Raw genomic sequence first — 21,523 nt, 5'->3', positions numbered from 1 at the left:
CATCCTATTTGTTTTATTATGCCGTTTATATATTGTTGTTTCTTAAAACAATCACACTTTCTTTACAAAACAAATATTTTGGCTTATGTTTCACAAAAAAAGTAAAGAACCGTTAATTTTTCCTAGTAGATTCTACATTCTTGACCTATTTAATAAACGCACAAATGTTAAATGCTATGGCACCAGTGACTATATCAGAGAAAAATTGAGGACTCCAAGCCCCTAAAGTAGATAGATTTTTCAATTTTTTTTTCTGGAAACAAAAGGGGGAGGATTTTCTACACTTTGTGCCAACATTTCGGCGGGCCGGATGGCACCATGTCGCGGGCCGGATCTGGCCCGCAGGCCGTATTTTGGGCATCATTGATAATATTGATATATAATAGAGGGGGATAGTATCATAGTCAATAGCTCTAGACTAGCTCTAGCTGCTAGCTAGATTAGGCTAGAATGCTAGATTCGATTTTCGATCCTAGACCCTTCTAATAGACTTCTATTTCTATACTATCTATTTTATTCTATAGTATATAGTAACTATACTACTATAGTATAGTTACTATACAGAGTCTATACTACTAAACTAAAGATCTACTAGACTCTGGCGTCTCTATCAGTCTAGAATTTGAATCTAGATCTATACTATTCTAATATTGCTACTGTGTAATTGGGTAATTTTTAGCTACACCATTTATTATACAATTTTAAATTTGTATAGATTTTACATACCGTGTACATATACATAAGTCTATTATTCATATTTATTGGCATTATTTCCCCTTAAAACCTTTTTTTTTTTTTAAACCTATATTTAGCTAGATTCTAGATCTAGATTATTTCTGGACATGGAACTTTCATCTCGATCTCTATATATAAACTCTAGCTAGATCTATATAGTTCTAGATATATAATAATATATACTACAGACAACAGTGTCTACAGATCCTCTACTAAGAAGAAGAGTTAGAGAGGCTAGGAATAGGTAGATTCTACTTTGACAAAAAATTCAAAATAAATATATAACAACAGAAACTATCTAGTTATGTAGAGCTTGCTGAGAGGTTTATAATAATAATGATATTGATACCAAATTTATCTTTCTATGTTTAAATGTTATATAGGAGCAAAGTTATGCCGTTTTATGTGTAGAAAAATGGACAATAGAAAATATCAAAAAAACTGATCAAAAAAAATGAATTTTCGTCTTTATCTCATCATAACTTTATAATCATAAAAAATAGAAGCTTGAAATTTGGAATACATCTACCCCATTATATGGTTTTTAATTTGATTATTTCACCTCACATGCAGCTAACATCGATTCACAGCTCATTCAATTGTTTGAAAATTGACTTTGATCCTTTTTCTAGAACGCCGTTTGGTAGAAACTTCCTCCGCTTTATAATATTTATAAATATAATGTAAAATAACACCTTGATAGCATTCTCTCCACTAGGTTGATCAAAGATAAGCTGTTAAACAATGCATTTAAATAAATCATTTAAACTTCATATTATCAACGAGAATTACTAATATCTGGCGCCACATGTCGCTGCATCATGGAGTGACTTCATTTAACATCGCCTTATATTTTTTGTACCTATGTATAGAAAAAAAAGATTTCTAACACTACTCTATAATAGAAATATTGATTTTAATACTATAGTCATAGATTCTTATGGTAGTTATAATTTTTTCAATTACCCATTTCGAAAAATAGCCTAATTTGGCATCATTTATAACATGTTAGGGGAAGTTTTTTTAATTTTGGAGGACAAAATTTCATTAAAAAATAATGAAATAACAAACTTTAAGCATAAACCTAGGTTTAAATTCTATAAAATATTACCAAGTTTGCTTAAAAATGATTATATTAAATTATATTAAATGCAAAACCATTCTTACCTATGACTTTACTGTAAATTTTCTAAATAAACACAACTTTCATTTGTTGACAATGTGGTATCATTCAAAAGCTTAGGAACCCTCCTTTAAGATTATCACAAGGGTTTTAAAAAAATTAAGCAAATGTAAAAACAACAATCAATCAACTAACACCATGGATTTGGAAGTCTAGCCATGCTGTTTCAAAACTATATAGCAGCTAGTCTTGCAGTTTATAGGTCAGTAGAATAAGGATGTCAAAGTACCTACTAGGAAAGAGATTAAATCTAGATCTAGATTTTGATGTATCTAAAATCCAGGGCCAGGGGCTAGCAAAATCTCAAAATGCCAAAATAGATAGAACGAAAGAAAAAGTTCAAGTTGCATGCTTGACCTCATTTTGCTTTGCTGAAACTGAGTGAAAGTACTGACTATTGACAGTTAACTGAATAACTCTAGACTGTTTACTCTACGCTGTACAATGAATAATTAATAATACCTTAGTGCTACACCAGTCACCATTGCTTGTAAAGTCCATTGAAATGATGTTTTTAGTTAGGCTATATTTTAACACAATTTACTAATTTAGGCCCTATCAAAATAGTCAATCTTAGTATTAATCATCTTCTATCTCACTCGAGTCACTGCAAATGACTGAAATTTCTCTATATAGAGTCTCTAGATTTTTAGATCTATCATGCTTTTATTTTGGCTTGTAGATCGATATCTATATCTAGATTCTAGATCTTAATTTTATCTTATATAGTACAGATGTTACTTCAAAAAAAGAAGATGATTACGTCCTACGCATCATGCATTTAGTCATGCATATTAACCAATGACTATGACTTAAATTCTGCCAAGTCACTGGTTTTCCTGCCAATCCTGGCTAGCTCAGGCAACCCATTCCATGCTCTAATAGCACTAGGGAAGAAGGAGAATCTGCACAAATTTGTCATAGCATAAGGAACTAGGAATATGCCTTTATCTTTGTGTCTTTCTGAGAGTTTTATTAGATTTTGTATTTGAATACTCAATACTTAATACTCAAAACTGTTACTGTAATCTGTAGACCAGTGTTTCCAAATGTGGGGTACATGCACCCCCAGGGGTATGCCTTGCACCTCATTAACTATGCTGATTTTTTCAAAATACCCATTTATTATGTTCTTATTATAAATTAAAGTGTAGTGGGATGGGGGGGGGGGGATACTTTATATTACAGAAATTATGAAAGGGGTACACATAGGTCAAAAGTTTTGGAAACACTGCTGTAGACTGTAGAGATCTAGATCTATATATTCAATATTCTATGTCTATATCCATATGACAGTTTATCATTTGATTTGTCTAGAATTCCCAGATAAGAATCTTATCTAGGTCTAGATTGACGAGATCTAGATGTAAAGTAAAATTTACTAAAATACCTCTAGAGAGTAAAGCTGCCATATCGAACAACACCCTTTGTATATCATATCAGACATCTCACAGTATTTTTATTAATGCATCTTTATTTTGATGGTCATTACAGAAATGCTGGGGTATTATGATGCGTGATCCATTTTTCATATTTAGTTTTGTATTCCTGTGCAAGATCGTTTTTCTACTAGGCGATAAAGTACACTGGTATGAAAGCGTGTTATTTTGACCCTATATTGAAAGGAGAAAATGTGTAGTACACTTGCCTTGTTATCATTAAACCTATTCAGACCTATAGGGGTTGTTGGATCTGGTTTACAATTTTAGATAATGCTACAATATTGAACCAATTATTAGGTTTAAGTGTTCATGTATTTTAATGCAATGTTTTCTTTAATGTTCAAAGCAAAAATAAACATAATCAGTAACAAATTTTTAGTATCTAAAAGACAACAAAACACAAAAGCAATTTATAAATATATGTTTATTAAACATTATGTTGACAAAAAACAATTTTTTGTACAAATTAACAAAAAAAGTTTTTGCACATTTACTTCCCTTTCCCCTCTCCCCTGCCATTGCTAAATCTATTTATAGCATTGACTTTGCCTAAACTTTGAACCATCACTGTGACATGTGTATGACAATTAATCTTTTCTTTTCTTTTGCACATTGTAGTTCACCTCTTGCTTGACCAGAAAATACATATAATGAAAGAATTAAATGATTAAAACATATTTTAAATACATATTGTCTGATATGGTTTACAAGGTATTTGATATTGAAGTCAGGGAAAAAAATTGTCTGATGAAGTTTACATTTTGTCATACCTACCCCACCCCTCTATGACATAAAATGTTATTTTAACTACGTATTTTGAAACTTTGCAACAGATCTAATTTTATACACCAATGAAGGACAACTTTATAGATGGTTTCATTTTTTTTTTCTAGGTCTAGCTAATACAAAGCTACAACAATTCAAATGCGAAAAATCGCAGCGATTTGGCTTAACTTGTTCGATATGGCAAACTTAATCTATCGGCCTAATCTGTATTTCATTAGCAGTCATTTGTGTATATAATATATTTACATCAATACTCTAGCCTCTAGCTAAGTTTTTATTTATTCATTTATTTGATGTCAGTAAGTGACAGTAACGGTCACCAGTGCTATAAAGATTTATTTATTATAATTTATATAGATTTAGAAAAGATCTTCTGTACTCTACTCCCTATACAGAATAAACAGATTAAGTAAATAATCTGAATCATGTCTGGCGGTAATGTACCAGTGGTATATATGCAACGCACGGAAACATTTAGTGCATGTCATAGATTGCACAGGTTTGTAAATTATTACTTAAATTAAAAAATCTAGACATAGATATCTATCTAGATCTAGAATTTTTAGATGATATTTTTATATATAATATATATATTTATAAATATTCTAGAGGACTTTTCACTTTTATATCTATCTAGAATTTCATCTAGCTGCTACCCACTGCTAGCTAGATACTGAACTGGTTGCTTGGTCATATATCTTGATATCAGGCATGATATTTAATATGCCATCAAATCTTCTCAATTCAATATTCAATATACCCTAAGTTTCTTTTTGACAGTGACCCCACACACACACAACTGCTTTTACACTTTTCTGCCCATTTTTATTACAATGAGAACCTTTAACTTCTTAGACATTCTCTGATTGATCGACCCTCCAGCACACACTATCAGCTTTTGAATTCTATACATAGCACATTTGGTTAGTTTTACTTTTTTTTTGCATCCTTTAATCTTAAGGCAAGTAATGTACTGTACAAGACACCTAGAGATAAAAAGGTATTTTCTGATGACCCCAATCCAACGCCACATTCCTGTTTCCCACTCTACATTTATTTTGGTATTGTTTCCTCTAAATAAAATACTTTATAGTTAAGTTAAGCTATGAAAAAAAAAAATCCAAATTATGTAGGCAGATTAAAAATACACACACACATAGATACACTAAAAGGAAAACAAATCAGAATCAATATAATTGAAAACTATTTATCTGCTTTCTCCATATATAAGAATGGCAAAAAATCTGAATGTTTATATTTAAAATTACTATTGCCTATCGGTAAATGGTCAATTGTGGTGTTATTGTATTTTTTTCATTCAGCAGTTTAAGACTGAGAGATATGATAACTATAAAACTAGCATGTAAAAAAGATAAAACACAATAATTCTAGTACTATAGTCTAGGTCAATATAAAAATTATGAAGAGTACCTGATACTCAATTATGTCATATTTTTTATAATTTGTTAGTAGATTGCTTTGTGTAACAAATTTTTAAAAATAAAATAATCATATAATCCTCAAATAATTACCGGTATTTATTAATTACTTATTATATTAACTAATTAAATTTACTAAATAAATAATACAGTGTTTTGTTTTGGTAATTAATTTTTAAAGTGTAGATATATTTTCATGATTAATTTTTTATTGTAATTATAAAATGTTAGGGTCAGCATTATCTTTAAGTTTTAGTAAGCCTATCATATCCTTTAAAAATAAAAATAAAATTGTTGAAGTCCTTTGCACATGACAATTTTTAAGAGTACATTTTGTACCTCCACACCTTGTCACAGCTGCTATAATAGCTGGTAACACAAAATTATGGTAATAATAGGAAAGGAATATATACATATCTATTGTAAAAGCAAAGATCACTTAACCAACCATCCATCTGTAATCTATTGCCCTCTTTTATATTATGTGGTTGGGGGGGGGGGAGAGGGAATATTAATTGTTTCATGATAAATATTGAGAAAGATATACACTAGTGACACACCAGATAGTGAGACATGACTCTTTTTTTCTGGTTCACATATTCTATAAACATGAGATTTTTTTGAGCCTTTAAGTTTGACATGCAAAGGAATTTAAGATTTTTTTAGTAACTGTTCTGCTCTCGTAGCGACCTCATTATATTGGCATGCCAATACATAGTTCTTTTTTATATAAAATAGACATACAGTATTAATGAGAGGATTGATTTTATGTATGTATATAATCAAGCAAAATCATAAGCCAACTGTGTAATGGTTTTGTGAAATTAGTAATACTTAAAGGTATAGTAGTAAATCATACATAAAGTGCTTTTTAATGGGGATTATTTTGATCTAAAAATGCAGAAATATATTTGACAGTGAGGGATTTAGACACCATCAGGGGTTAAATTTAAATATAGCTTGAAAGTAAACTGAAGATATTTAATGTATTAGAGCTATCTATTTTAGGCCATTTTACACAGTTTTGACATAGGCATGTATCAAATTGTACATTTAAAAAATCTTTTTTTTTTATCTTTCTAAAGTCCATTATTGTCAGATGAAGAAAATTTATTGACTTATGGGAAGTGTAATCACAAATATGGACATGGTCACAACTACAAAGGTAGCGTATGGTTATCTTATAAATTAGCATTGTTCATTCAGAACTAATTATGTCCTTTGCAAATCCATGTGTGAATTCATTTATTCATGGTTATAAAAGATTTTAACCATACGAAGTCATTTAGGCAACTTGTTTCATGTTCTATCAGCACTTATAAAGGAAAAATTCTTATGGGAGTTTGCTCAGGTTGATCTATGTGGAGCAAGAAATGTTTTTTAATCCTTACTTTTTTCTGGCATTTCTTAAACCTATATATTTTACTTAAGTGTTTAGTTATTTATGCATTATTGCTACTTTACTTTGTAATCTTCTGTTCTTGTTTTAGTCCATCTATAATAATCTGAAGTGGCATGATAAATAAGAAATAAGCATACTGTTGAGAATATGAGCAATATTAGCTTGAAAACTTGTGAAGGAGTGGATCACACATTATAAATTAGAAATAGGGCTTCCAGTTAAATTAAGGCTACATATAACTATAAATAGTTTTTTCAAATGTAAAAAAAAATTTGTGTAATATTGTATATAAACTACTTTTTAAATTTTTTTTTCAGTTAAAGTTACGCTAAAAGGACCGGTGAGTGAAAATGATTTTAAAAAATAATTTATTTTTGATGCTGTTTGACTCAACGTTAGTATTATGTTGCTGAAGCTAACTATAATTTTTATTTAAGATATTTTACCAAAATGTTAAATCTTTATTTGATTCAATGTATCTGTTTTAAATGGTATTCTCATCATTGACATCTGGCTTTAGAAAACAATGTATTTTTAGCAACTACCAAAAGGGTGAAAAAAAAGTATAGTTCCTCTTTTAGACCTTGTGATCTATAGGTTAGATGATGTAAAGATCATCTGTCTCTGTGGCCCATTGTTAACAAGGGTTTCATGTACTAGCACAATGACCAACCGCTTTACTTTTTCCCAACTTATGTCTGTTACCATACCCAATTTAGTTGAATGGATTCAGAAGCGACTTAAGGATCGAGAAATTTTACCTTTATTTGATCCTGGGACTGCCCATTAGGAAGCCAAGCGCTATACCAAAAAGCCACCATGACTCTACACAAAAGTGGGAAAGCTGATATGGTATAAATTTTGTATGGTCAGCTTGTCTGTACTTTCTTCTTTCACATTCAGATCTCAAAAACTAGAAAATATATTGAAAATTTAATATCATGATATTTTAGATCATGCAAAGTTCTGGAGTAATGGCTACGTTTTACCTTTTGAAAGTGAATTGTTTTATTTTTTAAATTAGTTATTTAATTATTTTTTTAAAAGTACACCACTTTTAAAACTTTATAATAGGTCATACAATTTTTCATTGATAACTCTGGCTTCATTGATGGATTCATGCATTGGTCCATAAAAATTAGCACCTATATAAATATTAATAGCTCATTATTAATTATATTATTTTTAATTTATTAATTTAATTAATAAAATACTTTTCTTCCTCATTCTCATAAAAAATTCATTTAAAAGTGTGTTTTTTTTCAATATTTTCTATCCAAACATTTGCTTCAATTATAAGTCTATAAAAGGCATTACTTATTTATAGCACAGTCAAACAAGATCATACATGGAACCCAGATGTTAATATAATTTATCAATCTAAAACAATTTTTAAATTATTATTTCTAAACAAACTTTCTGTCACCTGATGCACATACCTTGCTGCAGTGTGACATCTTGCGGGCCTCAATGACCCTCATATCTACACTGCAGGGAGTTCATCACTCCTGGCAGGTACTACCAAACTGGACTGGTCTGTTAGAAAAGAGGCCAGACAAAAAGTGCATCATTGTACCAGGGACCTATAGGTTGTGCGATAGGCTAACAACCTGTCCATGGGAAAAAAAATACTGTTACAGTAACCATAGCAAATACACAAACACTAAACATAGTCAGAGGCAAGAGTAGACCTCCACAAAGGAGACTTATGAAGCTTTGTAGGGAAAGTCGAAACAAATCCTGTAAGGCCAAACACTCTACTTTAACCGATGAAAAAGAAACACTTCCTTATTCAGAAGGCATCATTTAACTTGGGGACAAGGAATGTTCATACTTTACTTGAGCTAGATAGATGTGCACAAGTTGCAAAGGAAATAGCCAACTACAAACTACAGATCTTGGGAATGAGTGAAGTTCAATGGAACACTTTTGGTGAAACAAAACTGCAATAAGAAGAAACCCTTCTCTTCTCTGGAAAGGACAAGAAGATGATTTCCATGAAATGGTGTAGCATTACTACTAAACAAGGAAGTCTTTTAAAAGTCTTTTAGAATGGGAACCAGTCTTAGAAAGAATAATTAAAGTCAAAGTTTTTTCTAAGTTTCAAAATGTTCACATCATTGTGTGCTACTGACTAAGATACATTTTATGACCAACTGCAAAGTTTAGTTGACAAAATACCTATTAGAGATGTTTTGATCGTCATGGGAGATTTAAATGACGATGGGGGAAGTGACAACATAGAGAAAGATAGAAAAGTATGGGCACCCATGGACTTGGCACCATAAATAAAAACGGAGAAAGGTTTGCAGACTTTTGCACATTTAATGAACTAATGTTAGGAGGCAGCACTTTCCCCCACAAAATATGCCACAAAATGACATTGGTCTCACCAGAAAATAAGACAGAGAATCATATTGACCACTTTACCATATGTTGCAACTGGAGAAGCTCATTACTGGATGTACGAAGCAGAAGAGGAGCAGATGTTGGCTCAGACCACCACCTTGTTGTTGCCAAACTAAAAATGAAGCTGGTCAGTAATAAACAAAAATAAACAAAAGGAAAATATTTGACCTAGACAAGCTCCACAACTCCCAGATTAAAAAGAAATTCCAACTATCCCTTCAAAATAGATTTGCTATGCTACAACTAGATGAGGCCGAACAAAGCATTGATAAATCTTGGCAAAATTTCCAAGAAATTATTACTGAAACAAGCAATGAAGTACTAAGCCTTAACCCTAAGAAGAAAAAACACTGGGTTAGTGATAAGGCATGGAAATTAAAGAGAGAAAATGTGCTAAACAGGCAGTTAACCTAGCAAAAACATGAAACCACAAGCAGCAATCCAAACAAGACTACCAAGCAGTTTCACAAAAAGTCACTAAAATGCTTAGACAGGACAAAACATCATTTTACAATAATTTCATAGAACAGGCAGAAGAAGCAGCAAGTAAAAGAGATATAAAACAACTGTATAAATCACCAAACTTCTTAGTATTAAAAAGGCTAAATGCAATGTTTCAGTTTGGGACAAACATGAAAAGTACTTTCTTCAAATGAACAGCTGGAAAGATGGAAAGAATATTTTCAAGAAGTGCTCAATAGACCCAAACCACTAAATTCACTGGATCTAAATGTAAGACCAACACTAGACATAAACATGAAAGGACTAACAAAGGAAGAAACATGGTATGCACTTAGACAAATGAAGACAGATAAAGCAGCTGGTATTGACAACATACCACACAAAGTCCTAAAAGAAGGAGGATGGGAAAGAAATAGTTGACGAACTGCACAAACTATCCAACAAAATTTGGTTAACAGAAACACCTCCTGGTAAGTGGAAAAAGGGCTTGCTAATTTGCTAATAAAACTACCAATGTGAGAAATGGCGTACAAAGCAAGATTTTCATCAGAATCTTGATAACAGAATAAAGGGAGCATGTGATGAACACGCCTAATTCAGAAAAGGGAGATCATTGTAGAACAATGTGTTGAAGGCAATCTCCTCTTTATGCAACTTGTTGACTTTGAAAAGGCCTTTGGTAGTATCAACAGAGAATCTATTTGGACAGTAATGAGACATCACAGAATGCCAAATAAGTAATAACAATAATCAAAAACCTTTATGATGGTTTCACATGCCAAGTAGCCCACAGTGGCAAACTGTCTGAGGAATTTCCAGTCACAACAGGAGTCAAGCAGGGATGTCTTCTTTCACCACTCCTGTTCCTTCTAGTTTTGGATTGGGTCACAAAAGAAGCTTACTCTAATTCAGGGAAAGGAATTCAATGGACTTTCACACAAAAGATGGAAAATCTGGAGAAAAAAAAGTACTTAAAGTAAACAACAAACAAAATGGAGACATAGAACTGGAGTCTCAGACCATAGACCAAGTAGATAGTTTTATATACCTTGGGAATGTAGTCAGTGTATCAGATGGAACATATGAAGACATTAAACATCATATAAATCTAGCTCGTCAGACATTTACACACCTAAAACCAACCTGGAAATCTCCCGACATCTCTAACAAGACTAAAATAAAAATCTTTAGCTCTAAAGTCAATGCAGTCCTACAGTATGGTTCTGAAACATGGAGAACAACTGAAGCAACAACAAAAAAAGTTAAGACCTTCATCAAAAGATGTCTGAGAAATATCTTTAAAATACACTGGTACGACAAAGTAGAAATGGGAGATGGGTGGACAGAGAAATATAGAGGTGCAGATCTTAGAGAGAAAGGGGAGATGGATTGGTCACATCCTTAAAAAAGATAACCATCAACAGAGCAAGACAGACTTTACAGTTGAAGGCCTAGGGCACAAGACGTAGATGAAGACAACGCAGTGTACTAGATGATGCTGAGAGGATAGGAAAGAGCTGGGAAGCCATTAAAAAAATAGCAAGAGACTGAGTCCCTGTGTTCCATGAGGAACACAAAGGAAAGATGATGATGAAACAACCTTTACATTATACTACCCGCAGCACTCTGCTACCTGCTGATAGTAAACTTGTGAACTTAGGGATAGATAGCATGCTGCCACTTGCATGACATTCTTCAAATGTGGCCTTTGATGTAAAGTTTCACCTAATAGATTTAGATATATTTAGAAAAATAGGGCTATAAACTAATCAGTGAACTGTATACATTACATAATGTAGATCCGAATTTAGATGTAGTCAACATACTAATGTAGAGAATTAGGCCATTAGGAACTACATTGATAAAAATCACATACAACTTAGTGAAACCTGTGGTTTATTGAAAAATGTGCATCACTTCCAATTACAAGGTCACGCTTCCATCAAGGGATCTTGAGTACAAACCTTATGCGAACGAGTTTTAAAAATTATTATTATTATTTTAAATTGCTTTTGTATAGCGCAATTTTTATTTTATTTCGTTATTTTTATTCTTTTGTGGACCTTTGGGGATGGGGTATCTGGAAGATCTCTGTGCTGTCTTTATTACTTAAACAATTAAAACAAGACTATGGCTTGAATATTTTTGTCCATGGGCAGATTCAGTGGAGGCCACCTCTGATCTTGTTTTTATACTGTAGACAGAGAAATCAAAATTAAAAATCTGAAATGATATTAAACAATTCTTGAAAAATATACTGAATAAATATTTGCTCTTTGAATATTTAATTGTATTTTATTCATCTTCAGTGTCTACTGCAGTGTTCTGTAGATGAGGGAGAGATATATTGGAAAATCTGTTTTTTTAGCGAGAGTCCTGATGAAGCATAAGACATTGTAAAGTTCTTTAGTCGACATTTTTCTTGATTTTCCTCTTGCTTGGACTGAGTTCTTCGTTTTGAAAAATTCTTAATTGGTATGAAATACAAGTGGAACCAACCATTCTCTTGATGTGATTATTATGTGACCACCTCCTGCCTCATTGCAAAGGTTTTGAGGTTGTTTTTTTCTTGTATTGTGTTTAGGGTACAAGTTTGATACTGATTATGAGTTAAGATGCCTGAACATAAAGGGAATAGACCAAATTAAATCAGTGCTCCTTGTTTCATGTTAAGGCAGTTAGGATTTTTGTTTTAGCTAAATACTCTTAGTATTTATATTTCGGACTAATCTTGAAACATATTTCATTATTGTGAATATTTTATGTGAATTAGTTTTGAGCCATGCCTCCTAGAACTAAACAAAGTGTAATTCAGGTATACATTTATATTATTTTTTTACAAAGCTTATATCTCACTTTGTCTGTCTGGTAAAAAGTTTGTACACATGATTTCTCCAACACCTAATGGTTAGGCTTGCCATGGATGTTGCAAAATATGTAGGTCTCAGCTTGGGCTGCGTAGCCGCAGGAAATACTGCATTCCTCATTAATCTTTGGACTCGAAGACAAGCCTTATTATTATTATTAATCTCAGATCAAGCTGAAATTTTGCACAATTATTTCTTTTACCTGACAAAACAAGAATTAATTTTTTTTAAATTAACCAATATGGTAATAAATTATCTTGAACAAGGGAAAGAAATTATAATTGACTGAAGTGGTGGTATAAGCTGGTTTAGTCACCTTTTTTGTAGGTCATCGTCTGAGTCTTTATGAACACAAACATGAAAAATAGGTTGAGACTATAGAAATGATAGATAGCTATACAATCTTCCATGCCCATAAGCTCTCCATTAACAGAGTGGTTATCGTGTTGGCTTGTGAAGCCTGAGGAGGCTTGAGCCATGAGTTGTTTTTTTTGTTTTTTTTTAAATGTTTTTTTATTGTTAATCTAGATTTAATTACTAGACTGATCCAAACTAATTGATACAAGTACGCTTGTATGCTTAATATAAGGTTGTTGTTTTATTTTAGTATTTTAAAAAAATATTTTCTTGATTTTAAATTAGTTTGTTTACTGTATTTATTATTATTTACTTTATTATATAATTGCATCTTAATTTTATTTCAGGTTGACCCTAAAACTGGTATGGTGATGAACTTGATTGACTTGAACAAATTCATAGAAGTAAGACGATATTACTTTTTTTGTCAAAAGATAGTGGAGATTTCATTTGTGAGTGCACACTGGGCTGGGATTTTTTTTTTTTAAATTTACCCATATTACCAGATATTGAACGTTCTCAAAATATTTAACTAATTAATATTTAAAAACAATCTTTTTACATTACTACCATTTTTGACATTGGTAAATATTTGATTAATGCAAAAGGGATTTAATTATTTTGATATAAAAATTGTTTTTGTACTAAATTATTAATTTGGTGTGGTTTGTCATGTGTTTTGTTGTTGATGGATTGTTGTTGTGTCAGCAGCAAACACAATCAGCAGTTGTCAAGTTTTAGGTTCACTTTCACACACAGAGCCCAATCTAGAATTCTCCTTCTTTTAAGATCAAGACTGCTTTATTGATCCTTATGGAAATTTGTTGTGATTACGAGGACTCTTTTCTCATATACAGACAACACAACAGAAACATACACATAAATGAACAGACACAACATAAAAAGTTCATTCAGGGAGTACACACTGGCATCTTGGTCCTATTCATGTTTCCTGATTGAAGGGTGACTTTGGTAAAGTCTGACCGAGTAAGGTACGAACAAGTTTTTGTACCGCTCTGTTCTTGTCTTGATTGACAGAAGTCGCCCATTTAGTGTCGACTTTACGTAGTTATGATAGAGCGGGTGGCAGTTCTCTTCCAAGTATTTTGCGATTTTTCTTAGACATTTCTGTTTAAAAAGTTCCTTTACTTTGTTATAGTTTCTAAATGATATTTTAGGACATGTATTTCTACTTAGAACAAACAATTGTTTATTTATATTATTTTAAATGTTGCCAGACTATAGAATTACTCTATAGTTTGACTTATAAAAAAAATGTTTGACCATTGTCACTCATTTAACAATGTCCTAAAAATCTGGCTAGCAGCTTAAAACAGTTAATAAGTCTGGGTTACGACTTAAAAAAAAGTTACCATTGAAATCGAATGGTTAAGCTAAAAATGCTATTTCTTTTTACACTGGTAAATTTTATTGAGGTTTTTTTTTGTTTTTTTTTTTCAGGAAGCAATAATGTCAGTCTTTGATCATAAAAATATTGACATTGATGTTCCATATTTCAAGCATAATATCAGGTAATGTTATGTTTTTAAAATAAAAAATATATATATATGTTTTTAATTTATAAAGAACTGTTAACAATCTCTGTTTAATCAAACCTTGTCATATCTAATTTAGATCATATTTTGTGAGATTTTATTGTAACTTGCTGCAATTATTGTCTGTTAAAAGAAAAATGTACCAATAAAAAAACAAAACAACTTTTAGCAGGTGTGTTCCCATAATTGTTTAATTTAATCATTTAATAAGCCCTAGGCTCCAAAAGACAGGATTAGATTGCTTACATTTTCAGAAATAGTAATAGTTTTTCTCTATTACAATTTAGTGCACCACTAAATCATGGATACAGTTTGTCAGAAATGTTAGTCTGATCTGTTTATATTGTACTTTAAACTTTAATATCCATCATGGTTCGATGATGACCACTTTTGTCATCCAGGAGGCTGAGGGCTTTGCACTAGGGTTTTGTGCCTCTTCATGTGCCTGTGAGACCTATGTGGGTCTGGAATGTTCGGTTGCACACTGGGCAGGTTATACCAGCTGGAGATAGTGTCATTGGCCTTGTTTTTTTTTCAATGACGCTTTTCTTCTGCCAGTGCTGTTCTCTTGTCCTCTGCAATTTGTGTGCCAGTTTTCACAGCGGTAGCACCATAAATCTTATCTGAAAAACCCAAACTCCCAGTCCAATAAAGATGGATTTACCAGCATCCATAAAAATGTACAAAAACACTTACGTCAAATGCAAGATACCTGGCTTAGCAAGAAAGTGGAAACAATACAGGAATTCGCTGACAAGCACAACATTAAGAACTACTTTCGTGCCATAAACAAGGTCTTTGGGTCTCAAAGTCAGGCTCATCCCCTCTACTAAATGCTGATGGGACAATATTATTGACAGATAAGGAAGAAATCCTGAAACACTGGGCTTAGCACTTTGAAAAGGTTCTCATCATAAACTTTAATATACATACTGAGAAATGTCATATTTAGGCCTCTGATAACTTTGAGGTACAAAAATTAATATTTGTACATGGTTTAACTACTGAAAAGTTAACTTTTCTGTGTACACTTTATAATAGAGTTATATATTGTTATAACCTTGCCTTGCACACTGCTATCCAAGTTAGTGCAGGTGTGCTGTAGCTTGTGCACTATTAGAGACTAGACTCTATGAATGTTGACACTAGAGTTCAGCTAGGCTTGTTATTATGTGTTTGAAATGTCCTGTAAATAAATACATTTTCTCTTTGTTGCCTTCCTTAGATTTATTACAATATAAAGAGTTGTATTTCTTTGCATATTAGAATTACCAGAACTCTGAAGTACAATTATTACTCTTTTATTGATATTAAACATGTTGTTTTATTTCAGTACCACTGAAAATGTAGCTGTTTACATTTGGAACAGTATGAAAGAAAAAGTTGGGAACCTTCTTTATGAAATCAAAGTTAATGAAACTGATAAAAATGTGTTTATATATAGAGGAGAGTTGCAGTCAAATTAAAATGTAGAAAAAAATCATTTTGCTCACTTTAGCTATTATTTGTTACTAGGTAGAAATACAAAATCTATTCTTTTTGTAAAGGCAGGTTACTTTCTCAAAGGTCCCTGAATTTTTTCACATAATTTTCCTTAAATTATAAAACCATGCTTTGGTAAATTTAAAATCATCCAAGTTCCCCACACAGTCAGATTGTCTTTCTAACCGATGGAAAAACAACCCTCCAAAGCCTGCAAAACTCTGATTCCTCATATATTAAAAATCTCAGAACAACACTTACAAAGCTAACCAACAACAGCAAAAAAACTGTAATTCAATGGATACCAGCTCATATAGAACTAGAAGGAAATGAGAAGGCTGACACACTCGCCAAGAGTGGGAGAACTAACACACTAATAAACTCTGCACTCTATCCAGAAGAATTGAAGAAATTAATCTTAAATAAAATAAATGAGAAATGGACGAGCTCTCATCCAAATCACAAGAAAGATGACGCTTACTATAAGCTATCCCGACAAGACCAAAGTCCAATCTTTCAACTCAGGACCGGACACAACAGAATGTGACAACATATGTACCGGAAGCTCAAAATTGGAACCAGTGAAATCTGCCCATGTGGAGTATCACCAGAGAATGCAGACCACGTCCTCCAAAACTGATCTCTATACTAAGAGGCCCGTATAAGACATTGGCCCCAAATCACCCCAATAGAAAGGAAACTATATGAAGAGCTCCCTGATTTGGAAACCACTGCACAGTTCATCTCATGTATTGGTCTACTCATCTGAACACTCCAACATAACAATGAGAACGAAGAAGAAGAAGGTGAATTTAGATAAACTAGAAAGCATTCAAGTTGACTAATGAAAAAATGTTTTATTTTGATCTATCTTTTCCCCATTAGTTTATTACATCTGCCTCAGATTACCATTTACCTTTGTTATACTTACTTACAGATATGTTGAGAAATGCTAAAGGAAGAAAACAACTAAGCATCTAATATTGTATGAACAATAAAATCAAGAAAACATTTTAGCAATTTAAACTTTGTATTTTTGGATTGTTTTTTTAAATTATTGTTTTAGCTCCCTTTTTGTATCATTCAAAACATTATCGTTAAATTAGGATGCTTTTAAAATGTTTTAGATTTAAATGACCCCGAATGAAGTGGAGATAGTTAAGATGTAGAAGACAACATTACATATTGATTTCTTGTTGACAAATGGAAAAAAAACTCATCTCTACTCAGTTAACTTCCTCATGGATTCTATATTCTTTGACAAAAATTTACTTTTAAAAGTTGAAGAACATAGGAGTTAAATTCTGTTAAAAATTGAAAATCTGTTACAAAATGTGATTGAAGTTGTTATTTTTATTGTTTTCTATTAAATGATAATTTTTATATTGGAAATATTTATGTAAGGATAAATTGACATGAGATTTTCATAGATCAGGTTGTACCTTTTTTATTTGGCAAATTTATTTTAATCAAACAGTCATTTTTTTTGCAACTCAACTTTGATGCTATGAAGAGTTTATTTAGATCTAATTATTCAAAAAGATATGAGTATTTATCTTCTAATAAATTAATTTCTTTTTTTTTTTTAAAGAAAAATAATTTTTATATGATTCATCTTTTGTCCTTTATGTTAATCAGATATTCAAACACATTGGTTCTCACTTAAGTCTATAAACATCACTGTTTTTGTTTTGAGGTTTCATTTTTTTTTTTTTAACAAGGGTTCTATTATGAAATACTGAATCCATTGGTGTGATGGACATCTCATCTCTGCCAGCTTCCTCCAGGCATCTTGGTTCAGGGTAAGTTTCTCCAATTATACCATTTTTCTATCTGCTTCCAAATCGCTGCATCATGTGATTTCTAGGTCATCCCCTCTTCCTCTTTCCTTTGGGGTTCCAGGTGAGGGCTTGCAAAGAGTGTGACCTATCCATCACCAGTGTGGGCTGCTGCTTTGCTCTGTGAGGGACCAGACGTTAAAATATTTTCATTTTTTAAGTACATGAAGTGTTTAACATTTTCAAATGCTAGAAAGAAGTCTAATAGTATGATTTTTTTTATATAATTATTAACTTTTTAAAAAAATCATCTAATATTGATACAAACACAATTTCACTAACTAAAACCATGTAGATGTATGTTTAGAACATTGTATTCCTCGAGGTAATTCATTATTATTATCTACCTTTATTTTACTTGTTAAGGTAGTAAGTGAAACTACCTTATAATTTACTAGTTAAGGTTTTTGTTCTTTTTTAAAAAAAAGGAGTGATAATTGCTAATTTCCATTTGCTCTTTACCTTTATCTAGTCAATGCTCAGTATTAGAAAGCTGTTTAGTTATTCTTTGATACATATTCAGCATAATTTTTGAGGCCAAGGTTTTAAGATACTTATATGCAATTAATTCTCTTACATCACATCAATTGATAACTTTGGTCCACAATTTAATTAGTCAATAACATTTATTGATTTGGTATATGTTCTATTTTTACTAAAACTTTTTTGATTATTGTGTAATATTGGACTTAACAGTCATCTTTGAGTTCATAGAATATGAGAAATGTGCTCATCTTCGATCACGACGTAGAAGCTATATATATATTGTTTTTGTAAGCCTTGGCTGTGATATATGTTTTTTAAAAAATGCCTTGCAGGCAGCAACTTGCATTGCTCTTTATTTTTATATTTTGTTTTCTACATTTTCCTTCTTGTATAGCCAGAAGTTGTTTTTTTTTTTTTTTCAAATCTTTAATTTTAAAGGAATTTTACTTTATGTTTCTTTAAAATAGCATGGTTGTCACTTCCATTATTAATAGCCAATATTTTAATATTAAAGAAATTATAGAGTGTTGTGAGTTTTTACTATGAACTTGATTAAAACTTTTTTTCAAGAATTATCTGGTTAAATAGTTTAGAAACATTTCTTTTAATATCACACCAGGAATAATTGTGCAAGATCAAATGTTTTACATTTCAGACTGACACCACTTAAAAAAAAAAAGCAAAATTTCTTCAAATGTAAAACATCCTCTGAATTTACTACATTAACAAAAAAAGACCATTAATTTGTTAGTCATTTTAAGAAAAAGCTGAACTGTTACATTTTAAGCGATGTGCTCCTTGAAAAAAAAGGCAAGGAGCGAGGATTATCACTGAATAGATACAAATGTAGCCTATTGTTTTATTGACGAGACAAGGTTGCAGTATACTACAGATCTACTTAAAATTGAAGAAAATTTATTTAAAAAGAGGTTAATAGACTATTATATACAAAGTAAAAATAGTTATAACTTGCAACATCTTCTTTTGGCAAGCCACAATTTGCCCTTAGGAGATAAATTGCGTATTATACATAAAATATTCAAAAATACCAAGTAGTATATGAATCAGTTAAAAAAAAAAAAAACAAGGCTAAAAAGTATTTCCTGTTACGCATATAAAAAAATGTGGGAAATATCTATATTCTATTTGTAAATCTGATTTCAATAATGTCTTCATCGTTCTCAAAATACATGCCTGGACTTCCAAAAGTTCACGTTTTGTGTAGCAGGTGCCATGAGCTCACTGACCTATCTTTCTGTTTATGCTAATTCTAGAGGCACAGAGACCTTTTTTTTTTTTTTACAAAGTTTAAAAAATAAATCTTGCTACTGAATTTTGAAAATACTGTTTTAAATGCATATCAATTTGGATATTACTGTACACATTCCTCCCTTCCCGGATCCGCCGGACCCTTATGATTTAAGGAAAGGATTTTTACCCAGAGGCCAGTACCGGTAATGGTAGATTGGTTCTTCTCCGATCCCTCTGTCCGGTGGTGTCCCATTTATTTAATTACGTACGGGCTTCCGTTTATTATGAAACGGTTCCTTGAATTCTTCCATCACAGCAATACCGAGCAAGCGGGCACGACATGGCCTAGAACTAGATTGTGCCGATGTGCCCAAAATACAAATACATTGGAGATTCCTCCATATTTGTATAATGTACTGAAACTAACCGTGAAATAGCAGTCACAGTAGCGTACTACCCCGTGTGACTGATGGGACGGTTTAGTGGAGCCTTACTTACATCCTCTCCATATGCAATGCGTGGAAGCCCACTGGACGGTGACCAGATGTCCCGACTTAGGCGGAGCAGTCCCACTTTGGACCGTCTGTCATAGTATGTCCAGGCTAATGTCCCGCTTACATAAAAAGGTCGATCATTGTCACGATTTCATCTTAAAATGTTTCTAAATCTTTTGACAGGCTTAACTTAATATACCGCCTTGGGGATTTCCTTTTTGATTCTTATTTCATATTCGATGCTTCGCAGGATCCTGTTTGAGGCATACGCTGTGCTTTTACTTTGCAGCATCACGCCTTCTCGGAAACTGGCGTCCGCATGTTTCCTGTCGACTCTTGGCGTATTGTCGTTCAGCATGTTTGTCATCAATTCCAGCATACAGTATTCTTTGGTTTAGCTTTCCCATCTGCTCAAGTCGATGACAAGGTATGAGATATCGGAGACAAAACGAACGGCCAAGGTTATATGGGCCTACAGGCCGAGTTTCGTTTATAAAGAAGGCAAGAGGAATCAACAACAGTGGAGTGCGATATGAGACCAGGTGTTTATATCTGAAGCCTTCACTGGAGAGACTTCATAAATTATATCCTGCTTTGATATCATATTTCTTTTCACACACAAAAATATCCCGTCGTAGTCAAAAGCTTATTTTTAAAAACCCGCTTGCTGATTGTGGCTGAATTTTCTACACAACAAAGCAACATTACGACAATATTCATGCAGAAGTTTTGTTTGTTGAGAGACAAAATGTCAGTGCTCTTGATGTCTCTTCTGCCATTGACGAATTGGTTCAGATATGCACGAAAAGAAGCATGAAAATTCTCCCCCCCCCCCCCAAAAAAAAAAAAAAAAGAAGTAGGCCTACGCATACGACTAACTATTTTGGGATGCCGCGTGTTGATTAGAAAAGTGATGTAGTAGCGACAATCGTAAACTTTTAAATAAACTGTGCCGAGTATTTCTCAGAGAGAGAAGCAGCATGTTTGATAGGTCAACCTTTTCAAATGAATCGCACAGAAAGGTGATCTATCTTGGAAAAACGTTTCAGAAAGCTTGCGATTATTTACATTATTGCATGTGTGTGTACAGTGTGTGTAGGATTGTGTGTGTGTATATATTCTGATGCATTGTACTAACGTCTAAGTCTAAATATTGCTTGAAGAAAAATCAAACAAAGCATGTTCTTTTTGCGTCCCATGATCAACATGTGTCCCGCTTTCGCTCCCCAACACATTTTGTCACCTTACCACAGAAGTAAATGTTTCCTTTCCCGTTAGCTGTCTCCTCTAGTGAACGTCTTCCGGAGGGCGCCAGGATGAGGCCGGGAAAGTAC

The 21,523-nt window shown here is 32.3% G+C and overlaps 2 protein-coding genes across 10 annotated transcripts in view; one reads left to right on the top strand and one right to left on the bottom strand.

Moving 5' to 3' along the window:
* Positions 1-21,523, bottom strand: part of LOC106079701 (O-phosphoseryl-tRNA(Sec) selenium transferase-like) — a 73,001-nt gene that overhangs the window by 23,261 nt on the left and 28,217 nt on the right. Inside the window, exon 1 of one of the 4 annotated variants that reach the window (XM_056045419.1) lies at positions 2,381-2,397. The exons of 1 other annotated variant lie outside the window; for it this stretch is intronic. The gene's annotated coding sequence lies outside the window, so the exon portion shown is untranslated. Of the gene's footprint in view, positions 1-726; positions 874-1,902; positions 1,996-2,380; positions 2,398-21,523 lie in introns of those variants that run through there. 2 more of the 4 variants (XM_056045418.1, XM_056045417.1) reach the window with 2 other exon arrangements.
* Positions 839-19,019, top strand: LOC106052289 (6-pyruvoyl tetrahydrobiopterin synthase-like). 6 transcript variants are annotated; one of them, XM_013207639.2, is made up of 7 exons: positions 839-979; positions 4,542-4,645; positions 6,671-6,750; positions 7,305-7,327; positions 13,430-13,486; positions 14,544-14,614; positions 15,972-19,019. In XM_013207639.2, exons 2-7 carry the CDS (start codon positions 4,572-4,574, stop codon positions 16,102-16,104), a joined length of 438 nt encoding a protein of 145 aa, XP_013063093.1. In that variant the 5' UTR covers positions 839-979; positions 4,542-4,571; the 3' UTR covers positions 16,105-19,019. The 6 variants fall into 6 exon arrangements, with proteins under 6 accessions (XP_013063093.1, XP_055901566.1, XP_055901594.1 ...); XM_056045591.1 differs by lacking the exon at positions 839-979 and adding an exon at positions 1,983-2,120; XM_013207645.2 differs by lacking the exon at positions 839-979 and adding an exon at positions 2,186-2,305.

The sequence above is a fragment of the Biomphalaria glabrata genome, chromosome 1, assembly GCF_947242115.1.
Source record: "Biomphalaria glabrata chromosome 1, xgBioGlab47.1, whole genome shotgun sequence".
NCBI lineage: Eukaryota > Metazoa > Mollusca > Gastropoda > Planorbidae > Biomphalaria > Biomphalaria glabrata.
The sequence above is the reverse complement of the archived record's forward strand: the minus strand, read 5'-3'. Positions and strand labels throughout refer to the sequence as shown.